The 26,494-nt window shown below is 56.0% G+C and overlaps 1 protein-coding gene across 3 annotated transcripts in view; it reads left to right on the top strand.

Moving 5' to 3' along the window:
• Positions 1-17,379, top strand: part of NRF1 (nuclear respiratory factor 1) — a 66,375-nt gene extending 48,996 nt beyond the window's left edge. For all 3 annotated transcript variants that reach the window (XM_053942244.1, XM_053942242.1, XM_053942243.1), the window contains one exon: positions 16,615-17,379. In XM_053942244.1, the coding sequence (XP_053798219.1) occupies positions 16,615-16,778 (164 nt within the window). In that variant the 3' untranslated portion in view covers positions 16,779-17,379. The remainder of the gene's footprint in view (positions 1-16,614) is intronic.
• Positions 17,380-26,494: the final 9,115 nt, after the last annotated feature.

Below are 26,494 nucleotides of genomic sequence, written 5' to 3'. Positions count from 1 at the left end.
ACTGCATCCCGTGCCCTCCCCCATTCCCTGTTGTTGGTTTTTTTTTTAGTTTTTATCGAGATGGGATAACACTAAGTGATCAGTATTAGAAGTAATAGGAGCATTGTGTGGCAAAAGCAAATTGGCTGAAAAACATTTACAAAGTATTGTACCCAAAAAAACAGGTTAGCTTCTGATGGAATAGCGTTGAGTTTTACATCTCTTGTGCCTCACTATTCACTGATAATAGACTAAAATCTCTTCAAACACCTCTCAGTTGCCCCATCTCTAGAAAAGCTGGGGAAAACGCAACACTTTTGTCAGCCTCTGACTAAAATCTCTTCAAACACCTCTCAGCTGCCCCATCTCTAGAAAAGCTGGGAAAAACCCAACACTTTTGTCAGCCTCTGGCTAAAATCTCTTCAAACACCTCTCAGCTGCCCCATCTCTAGAAAAGCTGGGAAAAACCAAGACTTTTGTCAGCCTCTGGCTCTCTGCTGGGCGTGACCAGAAATTCCCTGTTGGCATTTTGGGGCACCAGCCACAGCTCCGATGCCAGCACAAGGAGAGGTAAAAACCATCCCCCGGCCCCTAAAGAGCTGCTCTTTGCCCGCCCTGGCGCACCTTGCCCCGCCCTTTGAAGCCAGCCCGTGGCGTTTGCGGGTCCTGGCTGCTCGCCGCCGCTAATCCCGCTGTCCCTGTGACGCGGGGCTGTCACGGCCACCGCCCGGCTTTGCTCTGACATCCTGGCCCTGCTGATGACGATTAGGATTTGTCTGCCCACCAACCGCGGTTAAAAATAGTCCCTCCTGCTCCACATCCGGAGCTTCCCCCGGTCCCGTTCCAGGTGCGGGGTGGAACCAGCCCCGCACATCCCAGCAGGAGGTGGGTTCCTTTGGGCTTCCTTGATGGGAGCACGGAATGGTCATTTCTGGGGACACTTTGGCCTTTTGGGGCAGAAAAACCTCATTTTATTGTCGTTATTTAGCCTCGAGAAGAGAAGGCTCCAGGGGGACCTTACAGCAGCCCTCTGGTGTGGAATGGGGACTTAACAGGAGTGAGAGTTACAGGAATGGCTTCCCACTGTCAGAGGGCACGGTCAGATGGGATTTTGGGAAGGAATTCCAGGCTGGGAGGGTGGAGGAGGCCCTGGCACAGGTTGCCCAGAGGAGCTGTGGCTGCCCCTGGATCCCTGGAATGTCGAGGGCCAGGCTGGATGGGGCTTGGAGCAGCCTGGGACAGCGGGAGCTGTCCCTGCCATGGTTGGAGCTGGGTCTTTAAGGTCCCTTCCAGCCCAAACCATTCCGTGATTCTTGGGGATATTTTGATATGATGAGCACTTGGGATGTTCCAAGGCCTCTCTCCTCTTCACAAAGTGCCCGAGGAGCACCAGGAGTGGGTGGTTTTGTGCCCCTGTTCTGTACCCAAGTCTCACATGAAGTCTCCAGGCTGCTCTTTGAGAGCACAGAGGGAGGAGGCAGCACCCTGGGGAGGCACCCAGGAGTGACTCAGCTCCTGATGTTGTCCCTAAAAGCCAGCAGCCATTCCTGCTCAGCATGTCCATGCCAGAGCTCCCAGCATCCCAAAAGGGAGCCCCTTCCCTGGGGCAGGGAGCCACCTCTGAGGCCTTTCCTTGGACAGCTCCATCCCTTCCATCATTTCTCCCACTGCCTTTTCCTGGGGAGCTCCCACCCCCTAAATGAGCCGTGCCCTGTCTGGCCTTGTCTCCTGGCTTCTCCCTGACCTCACAGCGTGTCCAGCACCTCCCCTGCCCTCCCTGTTTCCCCTCCCCTGGTGAGTTTTGACATCCATTGCTGTGATCAGGCAGTTGAGCCTTACAGGCTCCCCAGCTGTCACAGCCCAGGCTGGCCTGGTTTAAGCACAGGCCATTTACCTTCCACGTGTCCTGAATTAGGGGAAATGGACAGGAGGGCTGGGTCTGTTTAAAAATTAAAGCTGATTACAGGGCATTAACATTACATTTAAAGCAATAGACAGCAGCCCTCCTCTCTGCCTCAGCATAGTTGCAATATGTTCCCTTTTGTTCTGGGCTGCAAGAGGGAAGGGAGCAGGACTGCTAGCGACTCCAGGCTGGGCAGGATTTCTTCTTTAGCCATAAATTTTGAAAGAGGAGCTGCCTGTTGGCTGGTGCAAGAATTTAAAGCAGTTCCCATCTTTGCCGTGCTAACAGGAAGCTGAAGTTCTTTTGGCTGATCCTGAATTTTCCTTGGAAAATTCAGATGATCAGACTCTGTCTTCTGAGTTGTCGTGTTGGGAAGTTTCATATTTGATGGATCCCAGATGGTTTTTGTTAAATCCCACAATTTGCATGGTGACTCTTCGTCCCAAAAGCAGGAATTAGTCAGTCTGGCTGGGAACACTCTGAATGTGATGCTTGACTGGGATTCCTTGTGGGTTTGGGTTGGATTTGAAGCCTGTTTGTTTGGTGGATTTGTATGATATTTTCCCAGGCTTCGGCACCTTTATCTCACAGCCCCTCAGGAATTCAGGTGGCTTCAGAAGGAGCTGCTCAGTGCAGGATGGGTGCTGAAAAGAGGCCTTTTGGCAGGTGAAGGGATCTTATTTGTATTCCCTGGATCCTGCTTTTTTCTCTGTCTTCAAGAAACCAAAGCTCCAGGGAGAGCTCAGAGCCCCTGCCAGGCCCTAAAGGGGCTCCAGGAGAGCTGCAGAGGGACTGGGGACAAGGCCTGCAGGGACAGGACACAGGGAATGGCTCCCACTGCCAGAGGGCAGGGATGGATGGGATCTTGGGAATTGGGAATTCCTGGCTGGGCTGGAATTGCCAGAGCAGCTGGGACTGCCCCTGCATCCCTGGAATGTCCAAGGCCAGGTTGGGCAGGGCTTGGAGCAGCCTGGGACAGTGGGAGGTGTTCCTGCCATGGCAGGGGGTGGCACTGGCTGACCTTGAAAGGTCCCTTCCCACCCAAACCATTCCATGGTTCTGTGATCTCTTAGTGACTTTTCATTTGACTTTTCCACCACCAACATTCACGTTAAATTTCAGGGTTTTTTTTCCGTTTATTGTGTCAAAATCCCCAACAACTTGGCTTTGAGAGCCACGCCCTGATCTTTCCTGATCTCCTTTGGGTGTCTGGGGCTGTCAGGGCCCATGGCTCTGTGGTGACAGCAAATTTTTTTGGGGTGTCTGCAGTAGATGGGAATTTTAATCCTTGGACAAGCTCCTGTCTAAAAGAGATGTGGTTGAATCCGGGCAGGAAAGGGATGGCAGCCAGTAGAGTTGGCATCTTCTCCTAAATACATCTGGAAGCACAGAGCTGGACAGACAAACATTTCCTTGTTTGCCACTGTTTCCAGCCCAGGAATGGGGATGGAAAGGATGGAGGTGTTTTTGAAGGGTGTCTGCAAGCAGATCTCAGCAGTGCCACCCTCTGGGATCGGTGTTTTGGCTCCAGGATAGGGAATTGCTCTCCTGACAAGCTGCACCTCTCCAGCCTGGTGCTGCTTTATTTATAACCCTTGGCTTAGGGAGAAGGGCACAGGTGGGGGCAGAAATCCAGCTCTGCCCAGCCCTGCATCTCTCCTGACCCATCAGAGATGCTGCTGAGTCCTTTTTCCAGGTCTTCTTCTCCTCCTCCACGCTTAACCTAACCCGGATCAAAGGCTTGGCAGAGCTTGACCAGCAGAGCTTCTTCAGGGGCTCCAGACAGGCTTGTGGTGCTCTCCTGGAAGGCACCACCAGCCTGGGGAAAGCAGCTTTGTGCCATTTCTGCTGGACACATCTGTGCTGGGTGTGGAGCTGAACGTTCAAACCCACCAGTGTGGAGCTGGGTGGATGAAGATGAAGCCAAAATCGAGACCAGCTCTGCTTTGCTGCTCCTTTCCCCAGGATAAAATTCCTGTGTGCTGGATCCTCCCTGTAGTAACAACTCATTCCAAACTATCTGAAGCGTGTGGCAGCCCCGCCTCAGCTTTTTGAGCCCACCTCTGGCAGATCTTCCAGCTTAACAGCAGACATCCCAGGGCAGTTTCGTGCTGCTGGCACCATCTCTGCTCATCCTGCTCCTCCAGGAAACCCCAAAGAGAGGTCCCAGCTCTCCCTCCTTGTGAGCTGCTGCCCAGAGCAGAGCTAAATTTGTGCCTGGAGTTCAGGGCTGTTCCTTCAGCTGATCCCACCTGACCCCAGGGCTGAGGATGGGCAGTGCTCCCCACAGCTGTGGAGCAGCTGCAGCATCTCCCAGTGCAGATTTTGGCAGATTTTGGCTTGCAAGGCCTCCTGCCTCATCCCCACCCGTGGTGGGAAGGGACAGGGGAGGTCACTGCTGCTTCCACCTGTGCCGTGCCACTCCTTGCCCCTTGCACCACCCAAGGAATGAATGACCTGTGATTGCCCTGGGCAGATGGAGAGGGGCTCCCTGATCCCCCTGCAGCCCCATGGCAGAACCTGCTGCAATCTGCTGGTTGGTGACAGCAGGGCACGGCTCCTGCCATCCCTGGGCTGGGCTGGGTCAGGCTGTCCTCTCCACTGCAGAGCTGAAAATGTCGCTGTAGGGGACGGATGGAGGCTCGTCTGACCCGAGGGCCCTTAATGGCTGTCAGTGGGTGCAGGGTGCAATCTGATCCAAATGGGAAGCTGGCTGAAATCCCAGCAAGCTGTCGGTGCTGCGGGAGGCATCTTAGGAAATGAGATGGGCTTTGTGAGCTCTCCCCCCCGCCGGGCAGCCCCGGGGAAGGAGAAATGCCCTGCCTGCAACTTGGGGCTGCTCCCTGCACTGTGGTTTGCTGGCTCTTCATTTACCGAGCTCGTGGCCCTTTGTTTTACACCAAAGTTTCCTCCCTGTGAGCCACTTGTGGTTTCTGTTCTCCCTCCCTCCCTGCTCCTCTTTGGAATGAGCGTTTCCCACTTCCTGGATGGACTTCTCCAAACTCCAGGTGGCTGTTGGCTTTCTTTGCCTTGAAAAGTGCTCAGGCCCTCTTTTCTGAGAGCCTCAGCTGCTTCCTTAGCAGGCTCTGACCTCCCAAGTTCCTCTATTGCTTTTTCCCGAGCACATCCAGAGGATCACTCGGTGCCTGGATTTATCCTCCTCATTGGATCTGCAGAGCAGGGTCTGATTTTAAAGCCTAAAAGCACAGCCCCATCTGTCTTATGCCTCTGGGGCATAGTTAAGAGCCCTGTCCCGCAGCCCCCGAGCCTCTGAGCAGAAAGGTTTTCCTTGTGCACCAGCCCTGCCCTGGCAGAGCGAGGAAGATGGGAGGTTTTAATGAATTTCCCCAAGTGGCTGCACTGAACTTTCAGATTTCTGTTTTCCCAGGTGAAACTCTTTCCTCTTCCTTGATGTTCAGCCATTAGATTTGGGGTTGAGGAGGACATTTCCTGCTCTGGGGTTGACTGGGGTGTTATTTGAGGCATCAGCAGGTTGCACAAGAGCCTGAAGAGATGCAGCTGCACCTTGGTGTCCCTTGGCTGGTGACCATCGGGTGGCTTTGTGGCTTTGTCCCAAGCATTGGTGAGCACCCAAGGAAGAGAAGGCAAATTTGTCACCATAAGGACTCTTCCAGCTTCCAGCACTTCGCTTGGAGCCTGTCAATGGACAGCAGTGGCTCAGCAGTGGGCTGTCCCTCCTTGTGATGCGGGGTCCAGCTGAGCAGAGGGGAGGAGGCAAAACCACCTTCCCTTGCCCTCTGACCATGGGGAACGCTTTTCCCACAGCCTGGTGTCCCTCTGGGAAGGCAGTGGCAGTGGCAGAGGAGGGCGATGTGTCTGTCCCTGCAGGGCCCTGTCTCCCAGTGACCTTCTCAGCTCATGGAGACAGCTTGGCTTTGCTGTAAAGCAGCTCATGTGACAGCAGTAATCCGCAGCGCCTAAACAGCTGTGCAGGAAGATTCCGGGGAATCGCCCTATTTTCCCTGCTCCTCACACCAGGGGCAGGAGGCTGGCAGAGGCTGCACAAGCCCATCCCCACTGGATGTCTCTGGAGGCATCCCTGAAAAGCCAGGTCAGGAGCCCTCGCTTCCAGGATTCCTCCTGGGAGCCCTCGTGGAGCTGCAGAACAGGTTCCAAGAATTTTTAAAAAACCATTTCTCCTCAAGTGGTTTCCTCTGAATATTTTCCAAAACCATGAGTGGCATTTTTAAGCCTGAATTTGGCTTCTGCCTCCCACCCTCCATATCTTTTGGCATAATGTATTCCCTCACAGTTCTACAAATTCCTCTCTTTGGGTAACACTTCCTGATGGCTCATGTGGACCCTCTTCTGCTCCTGGGATACTCACTGGACTTTTTGCCATCTGCCCATGGGAAGTTCAGTTCTGCCCTGGAGAAGATACAGGCTGAGGGAGCTTGGAATTGGTTTGAAATTAATCATGGGTTTATGATTCCCATCCCCAGCTTACAGGCTGTAGCAAACTTCCTTTCCCTGTGGGTTTGCCCCCTTGTTACCACAGCTCCCTGAACTTCCCCATCTCCATTTTCCCTGTGATTTTAACCTCCCAAACCTCCCAGGGGAAGGTCGTTGAGAGTGTTCTGGTGCTGACAAGTCCAAGGAGCCGATGACAGCTAAAGCAGATGGTTTTAGCCTGAGAGCCAGGTTCCTGCACCTCACAGGCAGCAATTCCCCTCAGTTCCCTGCAGGAATGAGGTGCCTGGGATCAGGTAGGCAGCAGTTGCTTCGTAGCCATGGAATCCCTGGGTTTCTCGAGCAGAAACCACCAGCAGGATGTTTGTGGCTGCAATAAATTGTCCACCAGTGGCCTGAGACAATCCCTTATTTCATGTAAGCCACAGCCCAGCCCTCGGGAGGGACCATCTGTTCCTCTGGCCTAGGACAGATTTGAGCCCGAGCCCTCGCAGTGAAAGGCTCTCTGCTATTCCCCTGAGCCGCCTGATCTCTTCCCTTCCACCTCTTCCCATCGGGGGGAAAAAAACCCAAAAACCCCAAAGCTTTTGTACTCCCAAGCATTAGGGGAGCTCTAATTGGTGTGGAAATTGGGACTGCTGCGTTTAAGTGGTGGACATGGAGCTAATGGAAGTGGGATTTTATTGCTGGCATAAATAGGGGGTGTTCAGCTCCTTTGAAGTCGCAGGGATCAGCAGCCAGGGGGGTTTCTGTTCGATCAGAGCCAGCAGTGAGTTTGATCCCTGTTATTTCCATTGCTCTGACCCATGGATGAGCTATGATGGCCTTCTCAGAGGTTCCTGGTGTGTTCTCTCAAAAAAACCCCTTTGAGTTTCACTTCCAAATAGGAATTACGTATTAAGAGGTTTGAAGTCCAGCAGAAAATTAAGACTTGGACTCGGCCGGGTTTTAGGGTTTCTGTGTGTTTGCTGCTGTTGGAGATGTGCTTCCTCACCTGTGGGCCTCCCATCCGAGCCAGAGCAGTGGGAATTTGGGCTTGAATCATCCCAGCAAATAAAAACCAGAATTAATTCTCCAGCCACCACCATCACAGCTCTCTCATTTTCCAACCTGTTCTGTCTGCCTGGGAAGGGACAGGACAGGCTCTTGCACTGCTTGATTCTCCTGACAAATTCTGTCTGTGCGGGTCCACGTGCCACAAATCTCCACTTTGCACATCCAGGGTGAGTCCCACAGGGACAAAACAGCTGGAAATCTCCTTTTTGGGAAAACAAACTCATCCCTCTCCCTGCACCCATCGTTGCTTTCTCTTGGTGTGCAAAGGACACTTCCAAACCCCCAGGCCTGGTTCTGTGACAAAAGTTCTGTGCCTTTGGTTGCCAGGCCAGAGCCCAGAATTTTTTTTTTTAGCACCAGATGTGCAGAGTTTAAAAGGGAGGAATCTGCCAGAGGCAGCAGCATTCCAAGGATAAATACTCTCAGGAGAGCAAGGTGGGAACCCATCTCACCTGCGAGAGACGGTGGTGTACAAAAAAAGGAGGAATGTGGACTGTAAAAACTTGCTCCTTACATGAAAAGTTCCACATCTGAGCCGTGTTTTCGCTGTGATTTATTGCTTACCTCGTTGAGGATGGGCCAGGTCCTACCTGGGGGGGAAACTGTGCTAAACGTGTCCCTTGTCCTATAAAGGACAGGCTGTGGATGCACTGCTGCAGGAGGGGATGTGCTGGTTTGGAGCAGGGATGCTTTTCTAGCTGGATTTGGAAGCTGTGCTTTGAGGAGAAGGGAAAAAAAGGAGCCTTCAGGTGCATTTCCAGCCCCTTTTCCCCTGAGGAAAAAAGCCAAACTTACCTCCTGGTAGCTGGGCAGGACCTAGTGCGAGGTGAGGCTCCAGCAGATCACCACAGCTGCAGCTTTCCGTATCTAGGTAAGGCTTTAAATGCCTTCCCAAGGAATTCTCCTGCTCCAAAGGCTCTGCTGGGGGGCTCATGCCACCTCTGTTGGGTTAAGAGCACGGAATTCCCTGGCACAGAGGCACTGATGGGGCACGGGGGGAGAACCCGTGGCGTTGGACCCGCCGGTTGGCCATGAATGTGCACCCTGTTGTGGCAGGGAAGGCTCCTGGGGAGCAAATCAGCAGAAATGCTGGGAAAATGGCTTTTAGATGGAGCCAGGGCCTATCTGGTTACAGATTGCCTTTCTGCCAGCACAATGGCTGCTTTATGTCTCCGTGTGCTCAGCGCTCCGTAGGATGTGCCCACGGCCGTGCTCGCATGTGATCCGTCGGCACCGGCCCCGCTGAAACCAGCCAGGCCCTCAGAGCCTTAAAATCACCTGCAGCTCCTCCCAGGCCCCAAGGAGTGCCTGGATTTCGTGAACTTCCCAGCCTCGTGCTCCTGGGATACGTAGAAATTCCACTCTGGCAGCCATTTCTGCTCCTCATTTGTCTCTCACGGCGGGAATTGTGGAGAGCTTTGTTGGAGGTGGCCTGAGCTTCTCTGTGATGGATTTCACTGCTTCGGTGCAGACTTTCCTCATTGGGCCTCTCTGGGCCAATTAAACATCTAAATGTGGGTAAAATATCTGGCAGTGCTTTGTTCTTACCTCCCACTTTACCTCCCACTTACACACTCAATGTTCTGCATGGAATTGGAAATATTTTAATTGCTCTGCCTAATATTGGGGTGCTACTCCTATGTGGGCACTGAATTTTTGCACTCACCCAGTAAACCAAAGGATGCATTTCCTATGAATACATTAATCACCCCACTAAATCCCTCTCTCCAGCTGTAGTATTTCTCCTTTTACACTTGCATTTCATTGTCAGGCATCCTAGCAGCAGACTATTCATGTTGCAAGTGGAACATGACAGAGGGTTCATCAGGTGAATGGATTTTTGTGGTGGTAGTTTGGAATGCTGGGATTTAGCTGGTTTTGCACTTGGACCTTTAGGTCCCTCTTGGTTTTTCTCGGGGTTAAAGGGGCTGTGTCTGTCTGGTTTTTGTGCCTGGACACCATTTGGAGTTGAAATGCCTTTGGGATGTGGTGATATCACTCAGGTAATAAAATGGTTTTGTCATTTTAGGTGACAAAATTTTAGCCCTGCCATGCTTCACACAGTAGCCATTAATAAAAACGTGTGGAAAATACAGGACACTAAAAGCTGTTTAAAAAAGCAGGATAAGAATCCATCTCTTCCTCTGGGAGAGCCCCTGGGGATGTTAAAGGCATAACAGGGCAGTCAGCAAAGTATTTATGGAAAAATCTACCGGGGATCCCTTTGAGGTGATTGTTCAGAATCTCATTCATGGGTTTAACACCTGATTCCCGAGAAGAGGAGCAGGCTCTGATTTATTCTGAGGTGTTTCCTCTCCCTGCTTCCTGAGAAGCTTGGCACAGATCACCCCTGCTCTATATGTTGTGTCAACACCCAGCAGATCATGGGGACAGCAAAGCCCAGCTGGAGCAGCCCTTTGGGGTTTGGGCTTTCTCTATTTTTATCTGTGTTTCGTGTAGAGATGATTGACCACGATAGACTCCTAATCTTCTCAGGTGTGTCCACGCCAAAGCCAGCTCATCACGGAGGCTTAGACAGGTTATTCTCTAAGCTTCCAGGCCTGGAGCCCAGGAAAAACCTTCCTTCCCACAGGCAGACACATTCCCTGTGTTTGTCACCTCTCCTAAGTGGCAAATCGACTCCAGTTTGAGGTGCCACGCCCTGGAGACCCAGCACTAGAGGGGCAGGTCTAGGTGAGGACTGAGCTTAAGCAGGGACAGCTTAATTCTGCCTCAGGTGATGCCCAGGGCCTGTTCTCCAGCTCTAAATTCGCCCCATGAAGGGGAGAGGAGGGGACAGATGGCCTCAGGTAAAACAAAGAAAAAGTTGTGGGGCTAATCCACCCCCAGGACACCAAACTGCTGTTCTGCTTTTCCCAAGCACCCTTTTCTTGGGAGTTTTTCCATCAAAAAAAAAAAAAAAGGAAAACCTGGGATTTCAGATTGTTTTCCATGTTAAACATCATTGCAAGTTTTTTTTTTTTTCTTTCTGGGACTGTCCTCACTGCAAAGGCAGAGGTCCATGGCACTGGTGTCACCGGTGAAGGACACGTTTGTCACCCCTGCTGCAGACTATGGGTCTTTGCTGTGCCAGGGAAGAGTCTGGGCATCAGCTTGGCTCACTGGGATTTTCCTCTTTCCATGGAAGTGCTGAGGTTGCAGAGGAGATAATTCCTGTAAATCGGGAGTTCCAGCCCTGTGGTTTTTGTCTCAAAGTGCTGCAGCCTTAAAAGAAGTCTAGAAACTCCCTAAACATCCAAAACAAACCCCAAAAACTCAAAGCCCCCACAAAAGATCTGGAAGAAATAAGGGAGATTAAGCCAAAGATGTTTCAGGTCTTGTCTAGGCCATGGACCTTTCCTCCTCATAGGGTGGAAGAAACCAGGAATGTCCCAAAGATGCTCGCGCTCCCAGCTAGGGAAGGAAGGTTGGCCCCCGACCGAGATTTGGAGATAAACCTCAAGTTTGGGTGTTTGGATTTTATTTAAAACGACACCTTGTTGCAAAATACCAACATTCTGCTGAAGCTGAGTGGGTGGGAGGAAGATTGAGCTGTGCAAATGTGGTGTCCCTTCCTGACCATTCCCGTTCTGATGGTGTCGGGCGGGAGGTCCCGGATCAACCGGTGGCTTTATGGGCCACTGAGACAGCAACTCCTGCTGCCCTGAGTGAGCAGAGAAGGAAAACTCCCTGCAGCACATCCAGAGGAACCAAAGAATCCCTCACTGGCTCAGTTAGGTTGGAGAAGACCTCCAAGGTCATCGAGTCCCAGCTGTGCCCGATCCCCACTTTGTCCCCTCAGCCCAGAGCCCTGAGTGCCACCCCCAGGCATTCCTTGAAAAGCTCAGGGAAGAACGAGTCACTGACAATGTTAAGCAGGCAGGTGACCCCCAGGGACAGCCTGAGAGATGAGATGTGACCATGGAGGAGTGGTGGATGCAGGAAAGGAGGCAGTGACTCCAGGGCTGCATCCCGTGCAGCTGTCAATGGGAATGTTGGATCTCATCTCCTGCATTTATCTTCCGTTCTAAGGAAAAGTCAGGGCTATGATGAAACTTAACTGATTCAACTTTGATATCAAAGCTTCAGGTGCCTCATTAAATTGTTCTTTGTTGGGGTTTTGACCAAAGCAGCTCCTGAAAAGACAGATGATGGAGGATCTTGAATGAGGACCGCAGCTTTTTGCAGATAATTTGGTGGAGAAACCTTCATGTTTTGACCTGGCTGGCACAGAGGTTCTGTAGGGAAGAGCTGTGACTTGTGAGCCTGGAAAGATCTCAGAGCTTAAATCATTGCATCGGGGTTTTGTGGTTTGTCAATACCACAGAATCCAGACCAGCTTGGGTTGGAAGGGACCAAAGATCATCCTGTTCCAGCCACATCTCCCACTATCCCAGGTTGCCCCAAGCCCCATCCAACCTGGCCTTGGACACTTGCAGAGATGGGGCACTGAGCCATTTCTGACGGGAAAAATTCTTCCAATTATCGTCCTGAAAGATGCCAGTTAATCATGGATTCTCTTGCAGTTGAGGTGGTAAAAGATGGAGGGCTGAGCTTTCAGTTCATCTTAAACCAAGTGTCCGTGTCGAGAGATGTCTTCTGCTCCTCTGTCACTACTGAGTGTGGTGGGATTCCTGAAACGCTTTATTTCTGAGGCTGGCTTCGGGTGAAATCCCTTCCATGGTGTCATGGCAGCACCTCGTGCCTTAGGGGACACGTTTGGCACTTCAGGATTTGTCAGGGTAACCCGTGACTTTGAGAGCTCTTGTTTCAGCTGCCGTGGCTGGACCTCGTTAGAAACTGGTTTATCTCCCTGAAAATACACCCTCGTGCCCACTCCTCCACCTCTTGAAGGCCTCTCAAGTCAGTTCCCCAGAAGGGAGGTGGTCAAGAGGATATTTTTTTGAAATCTTCGCAACCCAAGTTCCCAGTCAAAGGAAACATCTAATAAAGATCAATTGTGGGACATTTTAATGTTTTTGCTGAGCGGTGTTGGCAGTAACACTCCAGGTGGTGTCCAAAAGTGCAGTTGGTGAGGATAGAAATGGTTTTTGCTCCAGGATTCTGTAGGCCCAGCCCCTTTCCTGAGCCAGCCTCAGTCTTACTTCCTCTAAAACACCTCCAGTGATGGAGACTTTGCTCCAGAGCTTCACCAACCTTATATTTAGCGGTCGTCTGGGATTTTTGCCACCTCCTAGGTGCAGGTTTCCATGCTGCACTTCAAGCTCGTGTCTTACTGGGGGAAAGACAATCTGAAAAGATTCTTATTCCCTACTTAACCTGCATCAGTCTTGATGTATTTACATGTGGAAAGACAGACCAAAGCATGCCCAGTGCTCCTTTGTTGTGCTGCCCACCGAGGGCAAACATTTCATTCTTCATCCCCTGAAGGCCATGGGTCTTCTCCTCCCTTGGCCACCCTCGTGTCCTGCCCATTCCTCCCATGGCATCACCGACCCTCCTTCATCCCAAATCCAGCTGATCCTCCACCAAAAACATCTTTCTCTGGGGTGTGGCAGGAGCTGGTGCTGTCCCAGCTGCCTCCCTCGTGCCCCCTGCCTGGAGCTGGCTCCTCACCCCTGCCGAGGACAGGAGGGGCTTTTTGGGTGGCTTCACGGCGGGGAGGCAAAGGCACAGCTTGGCTGCATCTTCCTGGGAGCCCGTGGCCACGGTTTGTGCTGCTCTGTGTGTGATCCATCACCCCTGCTGTTGTGCCTGCCAGGCAGGAGCTGTTCTGAGCAGCCACAGGTTCCAGTGGGATCCCATTTCCCTGCCTGCCCCGTTCCTCACAGCGCTCCCCGGCCCCGCTCCACTTTCTTTGCAGAAATGTATTTTCCAAAGACTCGAGAAGTTGGTTTGGGGCTGGTTGGGTTTTTGTTTTTTTTTTTTTTTTTTTGTCTAATGGATTTCCTGTTTTTAATACAATTGAAAGGGTCTGAAATCCATGCTTTAGATTAACATATGCCAGCTAGATTAGGGCTAATCAGGGTGCAGGTCTGAGCAGATGCAGCGCGGGGCCAATCCCAGACCTGATTACAGCATCTCAGTGGTTTAATCGTCTCTCTCCCAAGGGCGATCAGCTCTGCTCTAATGCACAGCAGACTTTCCAGCCCTCTCCTCCTCTGGTTTGTCACCACCCCTGGCAGGAAGGGCCGCCACGTCATCTGCTGAGGCGATTTGCGTTAATCCCACGCAGAACGGGATCTGCGCCGCGCCGTCTCTCACGGAGACTTCCCCGCGCTCCCAGAGCTGGCCAGGCTCGGCCAAGCCCTGTCTGAATTAACTCACCCTTCCCACACACCCCCCTTTGGGTGCTCAGGGCTCGCCAGCGCCCGGTTTTGGCACCTTTGGACAGCACGGAGGGATCGCGGCTTGGGCGTCGCGTGGTCCGTGGCCCACGGGGGTGGTGGTGGCTCTGCTCCTTGGGTTGTCCATGTGTCGTTTGATCTCCTCTGGGTTAACAAGCCAAGTAACCCAAAGGGCTTAGTTGGCTTGTTGGTCTGGAGCGGGGATTTGAGGTGCATCCCAGGCCAGAGCTCCAGCTCTTGCTTAAACTGGGATGTGCTGTGCTCCCCCGAGGGGTCTGCTCGGAGATTTTCTTCATCAGGGCTGAGCCTGAGCTCTGTTTTTTCATTTGTTCTCTTGCCTGAAATTCCCACTGACCTGACAGCGCCCTGGGAGCTGGGAACCTCCTCCTGACTCTGTGCCTTTGGTGGCAGCCGGTGCTGAGAAACCAACCAGGGAACCAACTCCTCGGTTGGGCCCGGGGAACGTGGCCACGACCCCTGAGGCTGGGGGCTCAGGAAACCTCCCAGCCCACGGAGCGCTTTGGGACCCCGAGGGGAGGGATGCTGGAGGAGTGCTGGGGTCACCCACCTGGTCAGCACGATTAACTCCTCCTAAGCTTTCCTGTCTGCACACAGAGTTATCCGAGGACACGGAGCCGCCCCCGTTATCAAACCAGTGCCCTTGGCGGGGCAGAGCTCTGCTCCCCGCTCCTCGGCCCAAAGGGATTGCGCTGCTTTTTCGGGAAAGCCTCACTCGGGAGCCTGGTGTCGTGGCAGGGCTGGCCATCCATCCCCTGCTGCTGCTGGAAGGATTTGTTGACCTCAAAAAGCTGTTTTTTCCCCCCGCAGAGGTGTGGGTGTTTCCTGAAATGTCTAAATTATCCAAATCCCCCTTGGCCAAGCCAAAGGTGGAGGTGGGCACAGGGATAACACCGAAGTAGAACGATGGAGTTTCTCCTCCCAGCCTGCAGGATTTGCCATTCCCCTCCCCTGCCCAGCTCTGCCCAGTGCTCCTTGCTGTTTTTTGCACCTCTTTCCACCGTTCCCATCGCAGTGACCCTCAGGGGCCTCGTTTTGTTGTCACCTTGGTTGGTGTTTCCTGGCTCACCAGGATTCGCCTTTGGCGCTGCGGCGTTTTCCTCCCAGCCCAAACCTTTGCCAGCTCCATCCTCAGCCCGGAGGCATCTGATCCATTCCTGCAGCTGGGCCAATCTTGGGAAAAGCTGTTTCTGCTTTGCTGGACCCATCCATGATTTGGGAAGGGCTGAGAAAGGGGCATTGCTTTCCTTTCTCTGTTTTATGTGTCACATACACGTGTGAGAGAGAGCCTGGGGCCAGTGCCAGGAGCAGGTTTGGCTTGGCCAGAGCTTGTTGGTCCCTTCTGCCCTTCCCCTGTGAGGGCACAAGGACCTGGCTGGGATGGAGAGGGAGCAGGAGGAAGGGAATTGAGTTGGAGAGGGGCTGTAATGGGGTTCATGGGTGCACAGCAATGGGATCCTCTCACGTGCCACCGGTGGGGAGGTGTTTGGGTGACCTGCAGAGCTACAGGGGATGGGAGAAGCCAAATTTATCCCTTGCTCAGCCCCATGGTTCCCAATTCTGGGCATATCAAGTGGAAAATGCATGTGGGGAGCGTGTTCCTTGTGAGTGGGTGATCCCTGATGGGCTTTGGGGTGGGTGGGAGCAATCCCTGCCTCCAGGAAAACTCGGCTTGGTGGCTTTGGCTGAGCAGGTCCCTGCTGTACCACCCAAAGACATGGCTGGGTCGGGTTCCTCCTCCAGAAATTATGTTATTTCTTTCCTCCTCATCCTTATTCCCTCCCAGCAGCCGCACAGCCCCAGGGTATGGGCCCCATCTGAACCCCATCCCATCCCTGCTCCCATCCTGTTGGCTCCACGGAGGGCAGATCCAGCTCAGCAAGGCCACCAAGGCACGGATCATTCATCCAGCCTGGACACAGCAGGGTGGGGCCACTGTCCTTCCTGACTGCTGGCTTTCATGGATAGAATCATGGCATGGTTTGGGTGGGAAGGAACTTTGAGGATCATCCAGTTCCAACCCAGACCATGGCAGGGACACCTCCCACTGTCCCAGGCTGCTCCAAACCCCGTCCAGCCTTGGGCATTCCAGGGATGCAGGGGCAGCCCCAGCTGCTCTGGCAATTCCAGCCCAGCCAGGAATTCCCAATTCCCAAGATCCCATCCATCCCTGCCCTCTGGCAGTGGGAGCCATTCCCTGTGTCCTGTCCCTGCAGGCCTTGTCCCCAGCCCCTCTGCAGCTCTCCTGGAGCCCCTTTGGGCTCTCCCTGGATCCTTCCCTCCTCCAGCTGAGCACCCCCAGCTCTCCCAGCCTGGCTCCCTGGGAACTGAGGGGCTCCAGCCCTGCAGCACCCCTGGGGCCTCCCCAGGATTCACCCCAGCAGCTCCAGGTCCTCACAGAGTTGAGGATCCTCCTCCAGCTGCAAGAGCTCTGACCCCCCAAGGAACCAGCAGGTGTTGTAGATGTCAATGAACCCAATGGGAAGAATGCTGATGTCTAACTCCATTTCAGAAGGCTGAATGATTGCTTTATTATAATTATGTTATAATACATTAATATGCTATATAAAAGAGGATATTAATACTACATGCTACTTTTTCTAACTGTTATATCTAATTAACTTTTAACTTGTGACCCTGCTCTCCAGAGCCCAGACACAGGTGGGTTGGATTGGCCATCAGGCCCAAACAATCCACCATGATCCAACCAAGCGCTCACTCTTAGTAAATAATTCTCCAAACACGTTCCACAAGAGAAAAACAAGGAGCAGAAACAGAAATTGTTTTCTCTTTCATTTCTCTCTGTGCACCTCAATAAGAAATCCTGAGAGAGAGAGAAATGCGCTTGCCCCAAGCAGGCAGCCCCCACCCCTCCCCGGGCACCTCCCGATGCCACCGCTGTCCCTTGTGTCCCCGCAGGGCTCGTGCAGATCCCCGTGAGCATGTACCAGACCGTGGTGACCAGCCTGGCCCAAGGCAACGGCCCCGTGCAGGTGGCGATGGCGCCGGTGACCACGAGGATAGCGGACACTGCGGTCACCATGGACGGGCAGGCGGTGGAGGTGGTGACCTTGGATCAGTGACGGCGCAGCGGCATCGTGGCCATTCTCCTCCACTTCATTTTTTTTTTTTTACGCCTCTCCAGAGATGCAATCAGGTGGCATTTGAGTCTCCCAGCTTTGGAAATGAAAGGTTTTGTTGACCTTTTTTTTTTTCCTTTTTTTTTTTTTTTTTTTTTTCTCTTTGTTGTTTTTTTTTTTTTTTTTTAATCGACAAAAAATAGAAAAAAAAAAAAAAAACACAAAAAAACCAAACAAATCCTGGCAGAGGATGTGTGTAAAGTGCATTTTTCTAGTGCCACTCTGCTCTCGGAGGAACGAGAAGCCAAATTGTGACGGGACTTTGATTCTGAGGAGGTTGAAAAGAAAATAAAAATAAAGCGACCCTTTATGCCCCGTTTTCCCCCATGTGGGATCAAGCAGGAGGAGGCTGGGGGCCAGCACGGACACCCTCAGCCAGCACCGACCTCGACAGCAAATTAGGTATCAAAGATTTTAATATGGACTTTTATATTCCAAAAAACCCGCCCCGGAAAAACAAACAAACAAAAAAAACCCAACAAAAAAACCCAACAAACCACAAAAGGAAAAAAAAAAAAAAAAAAAAAAAAAAAAAAAAAGACTCCTCTCCTGGGAAGGAAAAAAAAAAAAAAAATTAAAAAAAAAAAAATCCAATGCATGTGTGACTGCAGGGGGGTGGAAACCTCCCGAAGGGATGATGCTCTTCCAGGAGCCTGCCGGAGGATCCGCGCCCCGCTCGGCTCCCCTTGGTGCACACTGGAGACCTGTTCCTACTTCTCTGCTCTCGTACCTGCCATTTTAGATCCTTGGGGTTGTTCTGTTTTGTTTTTTTTTTTTTTCCCTTTATTATTATTATTATTGTTATTGTTGTTGTTGTTGTTATTATTATTTCCCGGTTTCGTGGCTCTAGAGCGGAACGGGAGCGCCTCTAAAGGGGCTCTGGCTGTGTCCTCCCCCTTTTTTTCCCACCACATTCCCGGGATTTCCCTCAATAAGGAGCCACCTCGGGCTCATCCCATTCCCTGCTGACCTCTCCTCCTGCAATTCCTACAGGAAAAGCTTTGCCTGAAGGGGGGATGCGAGCGAGACCCTTCCCTTTGGGGGCCCCCTCTTCACCCCAACCCTCTGCCCCATCCTGGTCCTGCCCTGTGCCTCTCCCAGCACGGTTTTAACCCCAAAATCCTTCCCAGGAGGGTTCAAAAAAGCCTTTGGGGTGGGGTGGGGTGTTTTTGGGGGGGGCAGATTTTACTCAGCATCCCCATGGGCCAAACAATCGTGCCCAACCAAACCCCTCCCGTTCCCGCAAGCACTTCCTATGGGATTTAATTTTTGGGGTTATTTTGGGGGGTTTTTTATTATGATTTCCAAGTTCTCCACGTCTCGCTCTGCCTTCGAGGAGGTTTTCAGATTCTTGTATTTACTTGTTTTATATGGGGAAAAAAAAAAAAAAAAAAAAAAAAACCACAAAAACAAACCTATCAAATGTTCTTTGTATACAGTTCTTCGGTCCTTTTTCCGAGGGGAGGGAGATCTTTCCATAGAAACAGTCCTGGTTCTCCAATTTATGAAGTTTTTTGGGTTTTTTTTTTCTTTTCTAATGATTATTTTTTTTTCGTTGTTGTGAAGATGTCGGTGGCTTTCCAAGTCAGTGTTTCTTTGGCGATGAAATGAGGTTCTTTTAGTCCCCCCCCCCCAAAAAAAAAGACAAAAACCAGGCAAATTGCAGAGCATGGACCCCCCCCCTTGTTTTCCCAGTGTCTATTATTGCCTCATTCAATAAATTGTTACAAATGTGTCTACCCGGGTGTCCAACTCTCCTGTTTCGGGGGATTTGGGGGGGATTTTTAGGAATATTTGCCATCCCTCCCTTCCTGGTGGGTGTTTTGGGGTTTGGTCCCTCCCCCCTCCCATGTTGGAGCTGGAGAGAAGAAGTTGAGCATCACCAGGATGGTTTTGGGGTTTAATCCTTTTTTAATTTTTTTTTTTTTTTTTGGTGCAATTTATCTCATTTTCATTTTCCAGCATCAGCCTTGGTGGTGCTGGAGCATCCCCCCATGCTCCCACCCAGCGGCTGAGCTGCCTTTTGGGGTGAACTCCTCCATTTTCAGCCCCGTCTCACCCCCAGGGCCGATGATTTTTTTTGGGGGATGCAAACCCAAAGAAGAGCCGGGAAAGGCAGGGATGGGTTTCAGCAGCTTTATTGAAGGATGGTTGCTGGATCCAGGGAATCCTGCGGGGGCTCCTGGTGGCCGGGGGTGAGAGGAAGAGCAGGAAAAGCTGCAAGGACAAAGAGAGGGAGGACAGGAGCAATGGGGCTGCTTCCCTGGAGCACCTGCAGAAGCTCCAAGGTATTCCCGCCAGCTGGAGCAAATCCCTCGGCCAGCTAAGGTGCCGAGAGGGTGACCCGGGGGTTTGGGGACCTCCGGGGACCCCAGGACATCCCCTGGCAGGGCTGGGGTTCCCCAAAGGGGCCGCGGGTCCAGCAGCAGGGCCGGGGGAGGCGGCTGGGCCTGGCAGACGCTGCTGGGAGGTTTTAATCTTCGTTAATCGGCCTTTAATAAGCAGGTTGGGGCCTCCTGCTGGGGCGGCTCCTGCAGCCCCCGAGCACCAGTAACCCCCACCTCGTACTGGGACAGACTGGTGGGGCTGGACCCTGCACCAGTAACCCCCACCTCGTACTGGGGCACACTGGTGGGGCTGGACCCTGCACCAGTAACCCCCACCTCGTACTGGGGCACACTGGTGGGGCTGGACCCTGCACCAGTAACCCCCCCCATTACACTGGGACAGACTGGTGGGGCTGGACCCGTTCCCTCCCCCAGCCTGGGTGTTGCAGGGGGGTCCCCCAGGCACTGGGGGGGTCTTTGTGTGGATTTTCTGCCTCTACCCCCACCCCGTCCCAGGGAGGGCCCTGAACTGCAAAAGGCGGCCCCAAATGGCAGGATTTGACCCCAGAAATGCAGGTGGATGCTCAGGATGAGCCCGGCTGCTGCAGCTGGGAAGGGCCAGGATGGAGGGGGGGTCTTGGGGTGCTCCCCCACAGGGAGCCGATCCCGGGGAGCGCTGGTCCTGGTGGGCACCGGACACACCCTGGGGTGGAGCCTCTGGGAGGGGTGGGGCTCCTGTGGGTGTGGTCAGGGGGTGGGGCTGGGGTTGCTCCACCCCCTGACCTCCCCCAAATCCTCCCCCCGGCAGGGCAGGGTGAGGGTGGGGTTAAATCGACTGGGGGAGGGAGGAGGGATGGACAGACTGGGAGATGGGTCAGGGGATGGATGGACGGATGGACGGACAGGTGGATGGATGGATGGATGGATGATGGATGGATGGATGGATGGATGAGGGATGGATGGATGGATGGATGGAATGGATGGATGGATGGATGGATGGATGGATGGATGGATGGATGGATGGATGATGGATGATGGATGGATGGATGGATGGATGGATGGATGGATGGATGGATGGATGGATGATGGATGGATGATGGATGGATGATGGATGAGGGATGGATGGATGGATGGATGGATGATGGATGGATGGATGGATGGATGGATGGATGGATGGATGGATGGATGGATGGATGGATGAGGGATGGATGGATGGATGGAATGGATGGATGGATGGATGGATGGATGGATGGATGGATGGATGATGGATGGATGATGGATGAGGGATGGATGGATGGATGGATGGATGATGGATGGATGGATGGATGGATGGATGGATGGATGGATGGATGGATGAGGGATGGATGGATGGATGGAATGGATGGATGGATGGATGGATGGATGGATGGATGGATGGATGATGGATGGATGATGGATGATGGATGGATGGATGATGGATGGATGGATGATGGATGGATGGATGGATGGATGGATTGGATGGATTGGATGGATGATGGATGGATGATGGATGGATGGATGATGGATGGATGATGGATGGATGGATGATGGATGGATGGATGGATGGAATGGATGGATGGATGGATGATGGATGGATGGATGATGGATGGATGGATTGGATGGATGGATGGATGGATGATGGATGGATGATGGATGATGGATGGATGGACGGAAGGAAAGGCAGGAGGATGGATGGATGATTCCACGCCTGGACAGACAGACAGACAGACAGGGGATGGGTGTCTGTACAGCCAATGGACGTGGCTGCAGGGATGGACAGACGTTGGGTGTTTGTTACCTGGACGAGCAGACGGATGAACAGCCAGACAGACGCACGGACACCTGCGCCCCCACAGCCCCCACCTGCCCCAGCAGGGCGATGGGGACCCCCATCCGTCCGTCTGTCCGTCCCTCCCTGCCCCCCGGCGCGGGGAGGATGATTGCAGCGCGCGGCCTAATCCAGCGTGATCCAATCTCCGCGGGCTTATGCCAAAAGCTCCGTAATCACCCGGCGCTGCCCTACATATCCCAGCACATCCCGGCCACCCCGAGCCCCGGCCGTGGGGGGAAGGGGGCGTGCACAGCCCCCCACCCCCAGCACAGCCCGGAGCTGCCCCTCCTGTCATATTCCCTGTCCCCTAAAAGCTGGCACCCTCCCTGCTCCTGCACTGGGGACGGGCAGGGGACATGTGGCAGCTGCCACCGCCAGCTGCTTCATCCGTGCCTCAGTTTCCTCCCCGCACGGGGCTGGCGTGGGGTTGGATCCGGGAGCGGGGGCTGGATCCGGGGCCGGGGCAGGGGCTGGTGGCCTAATCCCATCCCCTCAGGGCCCTGCCCGGGCCGCGGGGCCGGATCAGCCCTTGACGCCCGGAGTCACGCGGGGACACGTGGCCATGCTGCTCCAATGACCGGTATCCCGCAGATCCCCGTTTCCCCCCCTGCCATGGAGGTGGGCTGGGATGCCAGAACCCCCCTCTCGGGCCGGGGGGCGGCTCAGCATCGCCGTCCCCCCCACACCACGTGTGCAGGACACCCCACAGCTTCCCCCCAGATCCGCACTGGGTGGAGCGGGGCCCTCCCCGGACCCCACGGGGCCCTCCCAGCCCGGCAGCAGAGCCCCGGGGGGCTAGGGGGTGCCAGGGGGACGCCGGGGGCTCGTGTCCGCGGCAGTGCCCCGGGGCCGTAGTTGGCAAGTCTAGAACCACCGGATCCTGCTACCGCACCAGTGTGAGTTCTACCATTGCCAAAGGCAGCCCCGGGGGCAGCCCGGCCCGGCCTGGGGACAACGAGGGACGCGCGGCCGCGGTGCCGGGCCTGGAAAGCTGCAAAAAACAGGAAAAATATATGATTTCACCCATCCGGCCAGAAAACCCCACGCGCGGCTCCAGATCCCCCGTGGGGACGCTCGGCTCGACCCCGTGGGGAGTCGCCACCGCCGTGTCCGGCAGGGGACAAGAGGTGTGGGGTCCATCCTGCTCGTGGTGGCCACCATGAGGACACGGCCTGGCCGAGGTGTCCCCATGGGCTGGGACACCACGTTGGGATGGACACCACCTCAATGTCACCACGGCGTGGGTGTGACAGACACCCCCCCCCCCCCCCTCAGCCCAGCAATTCCAGAGGGGTCTCCACCACCCCATCCCAGCATCCCCCCACCGAAACCCCGACGCTCCTCCGGCCCCGGCCCCGGCGCTGCTCTCTCCGCCCTCTCCCATATTGGCACTACACATAATTGCTCAAAAGCTACAAATCAAAGCAAAAATGTGCTAGTGCCAAAACGGGCCAGGCGGCGTCGGCGACGGCCCCGCGGGGCTCGCGGGTCTTTCTCTGCTCTGTTTATGGCCCTATGGTAATTCACTGACCGCGGGGTTGCACAGTGAATTCTACCAGTGCCATACACAGAACAGGAGTAGCGAGCTCGCCTTTTTTTCCCCCCTGGATTTCCACCCAAATCCTCCACGAGCAGAAGCCCGACGCGGCCCCGGAGCGGCGACAGGAAAAACGGGAATCAATTATTATTGACTGGCAAAATGATTCGGGAATGGCCGAGTGAGGGGAGATGCTCACCCCGGTGCCGCCTCTCCGGGGAGGGTGGGGAGGATCCGGTCCCTGGCTCAGCTGGTGGAGTTTTTGGGATGGGGATGCTGGAAGCCATTTCCCAGCCACTGCTTTTGCAGGGTTATCCAGGAATCCCAGCTCCAGGTCCGCAACCCCCCGGGAGGGCTGCAAATCCCCCAAAATGGTCCCAGACCCCCAAAATGTGACAACCTCCCCCAGACCCCCCAAAACGGTCCCAGATCTCAAAATGTTGCAAAGCCTCTGGGTGGTTCCACAACCCCCAGAATGCCGCAATCCCTCCAATTAATTCCAAACTGTCCAGATGGCTGCAGCCCCAAAAAATGTTTCAACCCCCCTGGATGACTGAAAGCCACCCAAAATTTGCAACCAACTGGATGGTTGCAAGCCCCCAAAAGGTTAAAACCCCCCTGGATGGTCACAGACACCCCCAAAAAGTTGTAACCTCCCCTGGATCCTTTTGAAGCGTCCAGATAACTTGAATTCCCCTCCAAAAAAAAACTACTGCAACCCCCCTGAAAGGTTACAAACCCCCTGAAGGGCAGAACCCCCCCAAAACATTTGAGAAGACTTTTGATGGCTTTGGACCCTCCAAAACTGCAACACCTCAAAAAAGATGCAGACCTGCAAATGGCTGCAAAATGCTGAACCACCCCCCAAAACTTGCAAACCCTCTTCACTGCTGAAGAGCCTTCAAAAGCATGAGCCCACCCAAGCGGATGCAGATCCCCTCAAGTGGTTGAGACCCCCCTGGATGGCCGCAGGCCCCCCAGAAACTTGCAGCCCCCTCGGACGGTGGCAAAGCCCCCCCGGATGGCTGCGGACCCCCGGCTGGCAGTGACACCGTCCCCAGCGGCCGCGGCGGAAGAGGAGGAAGGCACAAAGTCTCCTTTGTGTGGTTGAAGCCGAGGCCCCAGCGAGCCCAGCGGGCCCGGGATAAGCTCGGGGTCCCCCGGATGCAGTGCTGGGAGTTGACCCCCCTCGAGGACGCAGCCCCCGGCCCCTCGCACCCCATCCGGCCTTGAATTTGGGGACGAAGATGAGCGGCGGTGCTCACCAGGCTCGGCCGTCCCGCTGGCCTGGGAGCGTCGCACATGGAGGGGTCAGCGCCAGCAGGGACAGACCTGTCCCCAACCTGCACCCACCTTTGGGGCTCCAACAGCAACGCCCCTCCGGGAGGCACCCAAAAACCCTGGAGAAGCCCCAAAACCCGTGGTGCTCAGCCAAGCAACCCAAAAGGAAGAGAAGCCCCCCGTGACCACAGCTCTGTCCTCACCTGGGGGACACCGCCCTGGCGCCGCAGCGGCTTGGGGACAGCGGTCCCCGGGGGATGCGGGCCAGGCCGAGCCCATCGCCATCCTTGGCGTGACTTTGAACGCGACGGCTTCGCCTTAATCCGCGCCGTCGTCGCCCGCGTGGCCCCGGCACCGCGCCAGGCGGGACCCGGCCGCTCCCCGCCGGCCGCCCGCGCCCCAACGCCGGCCGTGCCGCCGTCCCGGGCTGGCTGCGGCCTTGGGGTGCCCCCTTTGTCCCCGTCCCCCGCCTCCGCCCAAGGCCACTGCGGCAGCCCAGGCCCCGGGCTGAGCCAGCCCCTCTGCGGAGCCGCCGCACCCCGGCTCGTGACGTTGGGAGCTGCCGCATTGCGGATGTTGCCCCCCCGGGGCCCCCCCGGCCCCCGCTCCCGCAGCCCCCCTCCGAGGGCTCCGGAGGGTTCTGCCGCAAGGCCTGAGACCTTCAGCACGGGGACGTCGGGGTCCCCTGGCCCCCGGGCCACGTTCTGGGGGCCAACGAGGCAAAACGCCATCCCCAAAGCCAAAAGGCCACCGGAGTCACCTGCGGATGCTCGTGGCGCCGAGAGCACCGGGATGGTGCTCGGCCACGGCGAGGGACGGGGACGTGGCGGCTCCTGGATGTGGCCACCGCCGGTGGCTCCCCTGCCATGGGGGGCAGGAGGGGTGGGCGCCCGGCCGGCCTCGACTCCCTGACACGTGTGGCTGCAGGTGCCCATCCATGGGAATCGCCAGGCGGGGACGGAATGGGGATGGGATGGGGACAAGGACAAGATGGGGATGGGGACTCGGATGGAGATGATGAGGATGATGGGGACGGGGATGAGGCATGGGACAAGGAGAAAGAGGAGAAGGAAAGGAAGAGAAGGAGAGGAGAAGGAGACAGGGCTGGGCATGGGGACGGGGATGGAGACAGGGACGGAGATGGGGACAGATAAAGACGGGGATGGGAACGGGACGGAGATGGGGACAGAAATTTGGTCAGGGAGAGAGACGAGGATGGGGATGTGGCTTGAGATGGGGACAGGGATGGAGCCAGAGAGGAGGACAGGGACAGGGACAGGGACAGGGACAGTGACGGAGCTGCCGGGAGCCCCATTTCGGGGCTAAACCGGGCGGATTTGTGCCGCAGTGCCCGAGACACCGGCCGTGCTGCCCCGCCCAGCGCCCGGGGGACGCCTCCTCACCCCACAGCAGCCCCCAGCCCGGGGCAGGACCCCACCCTGCCACCCTGACTGAGGTTTGGTGTTCCCAAACGGGACTGGGGACACGCCTGAGCCCCCCGGGGTCCCTCCACGCTCCGCAGCACCGGGCGGGGCAGGGGGCGCGCACCCCGGGGGTTGGGGGGCTTGGACAGCCCGCCGGAGCAGCCCCCCCGTGCTCCGGGGTCCCCCTCAGCCGGGCTTTCCTTACCGGCACCACTTGTGACAGCGGAGCTGCCATCGGGGCTGCAGAGCAGCCACGCACCGCACCCGGGGGGCGGGAGGGGCACCCCTGGACCCCCAAAGAGCCCCCCCAGGGCCGGGGGGCGGCTGCGGCCGCGGGCGCTGGGGCTGCAGCGCGATTTCGTTGTCACTCGCATCGCCCCGCCGGGATGCGACCGCTGCGACACCGCCCCGACGGCAGAGGTTTGGGGGACCCCGGGCAGGATGGGGGGCGCCGGGAGGGGGGGGGGTGAGGCACGGGGGGCTCAGCCCGAAGGGGTTTGGGGACCCTCACGTCGAGGAAAAGCGGGGAGAGGAGGGAACGCACCGCCCCGGGGTCGGGTCCCGCCGGGAGTGAGCGGGGGGAAAAGGGAGCGGTTCAAAGGGGGGGGGGGGTCCCCGAGCCCCGGGGGGGTCCCGGCAGGACCCGACCCCCCCCCCCGGGGCCGAGGGCCGCACTTACCTCTGCTCCGGGCGCTGCCTCGGCTCCGGGCGCCCGCACCGGGGCCCGACGGGGGGGGAGGGGGGCCACCGTAGGGCTGGGGGGGTACGGACGGACACGGGACAACCCCCCCCGCCACCCCGCATCCCCCGGGGGGGGGGGTCCCCGCCGCCGCCCGCCGCCCCGGCGCTCGCCCAAGTGGCGGGGAGCGGCGGCGGCGGCGGCCTTAGCCCGGCCGGGGGACCCCCCCTGCGGCTCCCAATTGGCCCAGGTGCCCCGGAAGGTGGAGCCGGGCCCGGGGCGGGGAGGGGGGGGGGACGGGCTCACCTTGGGCCACCCCCCCCCCTCCCACGCACCCCACCCCCGGGGCCGCCCCGCCGGGGCCGGCGGCGCGGTCCGTGCCCCCCGTTCCCCCTCCGGCCAGCCCCAGCGGGTGATGGCGGGACCCCCCGAGGGCTGAGGACGGAGCGGGGGCTCCTAAACAGGCGGAGAAGACCCCCCCCCTCCGCCCCCGCCCCGCTCCATCCCTCCCTGCGCTCCGTGGGGTGGGAGGCGGTGCCCGCCCATCCCCGCGGCCTCGGGG

The sequence above is a fragment of the Vidua chalybeata genome, chromosome 5 (genome assembly GCF_026979565.1).
Source record: "Vidua chalybeata isolate OUT-0048 chromosome 5, bVidCha1 merged haplotype, whole genome shotgun sequence".
Lineage (NCBI taxonomy): Eukaryota > Metazoa > Chordata > Aves > Passeriformes > Viduidae > Vidua > Vidua chalybeata.
The sequence above is the reverse complement of the archived record's forward strand: the minus strand, read 5'-3'. Positions and strand labels throughout refer to the sequence as shown.